General features: G+C 31.7%; 1 protein-coding gene across 1 annotated transcript; it reads left to right on the top strand.

Moving 5' to 3' along the window:
- The first annotated feature begins 3,053 nt into the window (after window positions 1-3,053).
- LOC110932468 (polyubiquitin 8-like) lies at window positions 3,054-3,609 on the top strand. The gene is made up of 2 exons (XM_022175802.1): window positions 3,054-3,066; window positions 3,173-3,609. Exons 1-2 carry the CDS (start codon window positions 3,054-3,056, stop codon window positions 3,607-3,609), a joined length of 450 nt encoding a protein of 149 aa, XP_022031494.1.
- The last annotated feature ends 1,199 nt before the right edge of the window (window positions 3,610-4,808 follow it).

Below are 4,808 nucleotides of genomic sequence, written 5' to 3'. Positions count from 1 at the left end.
TTCTTCTTCACCTAAAACATACAATTAACAACACTATTAGCAGCTGCTTGAAAAGTAATCAATACAATCAACATGTATTATTATTATGATAAAACCTTAGCAGATAAATGCAATTTTCAAGGATAAAACCCTATGAACAAAAAAGGATGTAAATTTCAGATAGAAAACGATGATCGCTCCCTTGTTTATCTATCCTAGCTCAAACGTCGGTGCTCTCTTCTGTAGATGATGAAAATGTGAATGAACCAAAATCCTTTTCTCTTTGTAAATAAACCGCCTTTTAATTAATGTGCCCAATATATTTTAAATTAAATTTAGGTTATATGACACAAGCGTGCATATAAAGCAAATAGAAACATAATAAATCATTCCAAATAAGACATTGTTACGCCAATCGACAACATCGAGTGGTAGGCCTGTAAAAGAGCCCGCAGCTTGAAGCTCGTTCGAAATCCGCTCGAATCAAAAGAATGTTGTTCGAAGTAAGCTTGGTATTAAATGCGCCGGCTCGGTTCGGCTTGACTCGGTTTGTAAATGAGCTGAGCCCAAGCCAAGGTGGATTCGCTTCGTGGCTCGCTCGTTAGTTGGCTCGTTCGCTCACCTGTTTGGCCTATTTCAATTAAACCCCAAATTATATATATTCTAATATATTTTAAGCAATATTATTTAATTAGTAATATGACTATTTTTTATGGAAATAAGTAGATTGTTAAGCTATGATTTTAATTATTAAAATATTGATTTAAAAAATATAGATTAATTGGTAACACAAAATCTTTTGTTGTTCGTTTTATAGTTTGTCAAAGTTACTATTTTATTAGCCTAAGTAAAGTAATGTTTTATTTATAACTAGGTTAGAACCAATAGATGTAATTTTATATATTAAATAATAAAAAGTTATATCTTTATGAACCCTGTATATTGTACGGGTTAAATAAATGTAATTTTATATATCAAATAATAAAAAAATTATATCTTTAAAAACCATGTGTATTACACAGATTAAATAAATGAATTTTGTATATTAAATACCTAAAACGTCGTATCTTTAAAAAACCCGTGTATAATCGGGTTGAATAAATCTACCAAATAATAAAAAATTTACATCCTTAAAACCCCGTATATTACACGTGTTGAATAGATCTAAAAAAGAGTTATATCTTTAAAAACCATATGTATCACACAGACTAAATAAATGTAATTTTGTATATTAAATACTAAAAACGTTGTATCTTTAAAAAACCCGTGTATAGTCGGGTTGAAAAATCTACCAAAAAATTAAAAAAATTATATCCTAAATAAATTTCATTTTATATATTAAATACTAAAAACGTCGTACCTTTAAAAAACCCGAGTATAGTCGGGTTGAAAAATCTACCAAATAAAAAAAATTATATCCTTAAAAACTCCGCGTTTTACACGAGTTGAATAAATATAATTTTGTATACCAAATAATAAAAAAGTTTATTTTTAATAAATAAGGATAACATTTAATATTAATTTATTGTTTATATATTTAATATAAGATAAGTAGATAAGAGTATTTGTTTAAAAAAAAAATAAATTAACAATTTAGATTTGAGGATAATATTTTATTAAAATATGATAAAATTTAATATTAATTTATTATTTATTTAGTTAATTAATATAAGATAAATATAGATTTGATGATACCTTCAATGAATGACACGTGTCCAAAAATTTGTTTATTTTATTATAGTAGTTAGATTAGATTTTTGGTTTTATGTATATCATTATTATATATATTATAATATATTTTAAGCAATATTGTTTAGTTGGTAATATGACTATTTTTTATAGAAAGAAGCAGATTGTTAAGCTATGGTTTTAATTATTAAAATATTGATTTAAAAAATATAGATTAAGGTAACGCAAAATCTTTTGTTGTTCGTTTTATAGTTTACCAAAGTTACTATTTTATTAGCCTAAGTAAAGTAATGTTTTATTTATAATTTTTGGTTTTATGTATATCATTATTATGTGTAAAAAATACCAAAATATAAACTTCTTTTAAACAAACGAGCCAACTTGACAAGCCCAAGCCCCAACTTTCCGGCTCATTAAGAAAAATGAGCCGACTCGACTAACTCAACTCGCTTTTTTAAACAAGTCGAGCCTGAGCCCATCCTGGTTCGGTTCAGTGGGGCTTGTTTACAGCCCTATCGAGTGGCAACACTTTGAATCACATGTATAAAAACTAATTCACGTCAGGCAACGGTTTTTCCATACGATTCAGTTCGTTACGCGTTGAAAATTTTACGTTTTAACCTATACAATACATAAATTCATTATAATAAAATAAAATTAAACAAGTTGTACCATCATCTCTCCTTCAAAACCTCTAATACAAAATAATAGTGTTACAAAAAAAACTTCAGTCGATCCATTATAAAACTTATTATAACTCGATGTTTATTAGTGGATTAATTAATACCATAGCAGGTGATGTTTTCTCCCCAAATAATCCTTTAAACCGTTGTTTCTTAACCAGTCTAGAACCTTAATATTCCTAAAAAACGAAGGTCTGAAGCTTAATATTCTTAACATATCTATATATGATACAAGGTTTTTTTTTTTTTTTTTTTTTTTTTTTTTTTTTTTGTTTGAACAACAAGGGTTCCACTCATAAATTCCTAAATTACTCCCCATCAGATTGAACCTGTGTTAGGGATAAACATTTGATACCGGGTAGGCGGGTACTGATATCGAATTTCTTAAACCGAATTACTTTCAACAGATTCGGTACCCACCTTTGGACGTTTTCAGTACCTGTACTTTCAGTCCAGTACGATACCAGAATTTTATCGAAGTTTACTCTCAAATATCGATATCGGTCGGGTGCCAGTGATATACCAAGCATTTGCGGTACCGGTACCAATACCCATATTAGGCGAATTTCAGCACCAGTACTGAGCTCATCCCTAACCTAATTACTCCACAAGAGGAGAACTCTCTTGACCAGTATACCACATGCCTAACCTAGTGATATTTTAAGTTGTTTCAGTTTGTGAAATTATGTGTGTTATAGAGGAATGCCATTTGAATGTGTGATGGCAGATATGTTAACTTTTGTGATACAATTGATATCAATTTTGAACTAAAGAAGTAATTAGTTGATTTATTATCTTTGTTTTTCCTTGTTCACATATAGTATTAGTCAAGACTGCCACTGGAAAGATCATATCCCTTAAAGTCAAAGACTCGGCCACCATTGGCAGCATCAAACTCAAGATCCAGACTAAGGAATGCATTCCATTTCACCAACAGGAACTGATCTTTAAGGGAAAGGTTGTTGAGGACATCAATACTCTTGTCGACGTGCTCATCAAGAAGGATCCCACCCTCACACTTGCATGTAAATCAAGCACTCTCTTGAATATATCAATCAAGAATGCTGAAGGAACGGTAACCTATTCTCTTGAAGTCAAGCCCACAGATACCATTGCCTCGGTGAAAGAAAAGATCAAAATGAAGGAAGGTATTTCTGTTGATGAGCAGGTGCTGATCTTCAACAAAATGGTTCCCGGGGACAGCGGCACCCTTATCGACTTCCACATCAACAGTAAATCGACCCTCACACTGATATGAAAGTCAAGGGTATTTATGAAGATATATTCATCAAGACCCACACTGGAGAGACTCTTACTCCGGAACTCAAACCCTCATACACCATCGGCAACATAAGCCAAGATCCAGGATTAGGTACTTATTCCGCGTGACAAGCAAGAGTTGATCTTCAACGTAATAGTCCTCCATGACATCAATACCCTTGCTGACTATAACATCAAAGGGGATCTTGGCTTTTATGTTGTATATGGTGTCAGAGGGTTTGATAAACGCGTCAGCGTGATCTTCAATTGGTACCTGTTCTTCCTCCGTTACAACACACATCTGCGACTGCGATTAGTGAACGGATCTTTTCGATTGAGATTGAGATGCGGATTTGCATAATCTCAGGCATTTGAAGGTGAGTGGAACATCGTCGTAGTGGCGGATCTAGAAAACTTTCATAGGGGTAACGTCTTAAAAGAAAGGGGTAACGAAATCGAAAAAACGTTAAAAAAATGTCAATTTTTTCCAAAATTTACACTACCGCCAGATCGCCAAGGGGTAGCGGAGGCTACCCCTTCTTGTATGGTACATCCACCCCTGGTCATCGGTGACGTATTCTTCACTGATGGAGAATCTCGCCATCGGAATCACTCGTTCAAAGATGTAAACCTTAAAGCTTAGAAAAACGTTGTAGAGATCTGTAAAAATATGAAATTAAGTCGGATGATTAGATTTTTAAATAATGGATGTCTATAGGTGTTTTATGCATTAACCATTTATTTTAGATGTTACATTACTGCTCGAAAGCAAATTATAAAACACAAATAAAATAAAATATAAACTGACCAGTAAAGAATAGTGATACCGAAGAGGAGCAAAGATGTAAGGATGCATGAAGTCACGATTATACTCTAAGTTCAGCTCCTGGTATAATGAATGTGTAGTTTTTCATAGAACGTTTATTTATAGAGTTTGATGTAACGGTAACATTGTAAGGCAACACTAATTTAAATTCTAACGGCTACTTAATAACGGATATGATATGATCTTTTAAATTTTGAATTTTGAATTTGAATTGTAAATATTTACGTGAAATTCATTGTCTGTCCAACCTTTACATATCAATGCTTGTATTGTAACATTAGTTTGAAAAAAAAAAAAATCATATATACTATATAACAAAAGAAAACCTTGGGGATACAAGTCATTCATTGGAGTCATCTAATTTTTGGTTT

This window comes from Helianthus annuus, chromosome 1 (genome assembly GCF_002127325.2).
Source record: "Helianthus annuus cultivar XRQ/B chromosome 1, HanXRQr2.0-SUNRISE, whole genome shotgun sequence".
Taxonomy (NCBI): Eukaryota; Viridiplantae; Streptophyta; class Magnoliopsida; order Asterales; family Asteraceae; genus Helianthus; species Helianthus annuus.
The sequence above is the reverse complement of the archived record's forward strand: the minus strand, read 5'-3'. Positions and strand labels throughout refer to the sequence as shown.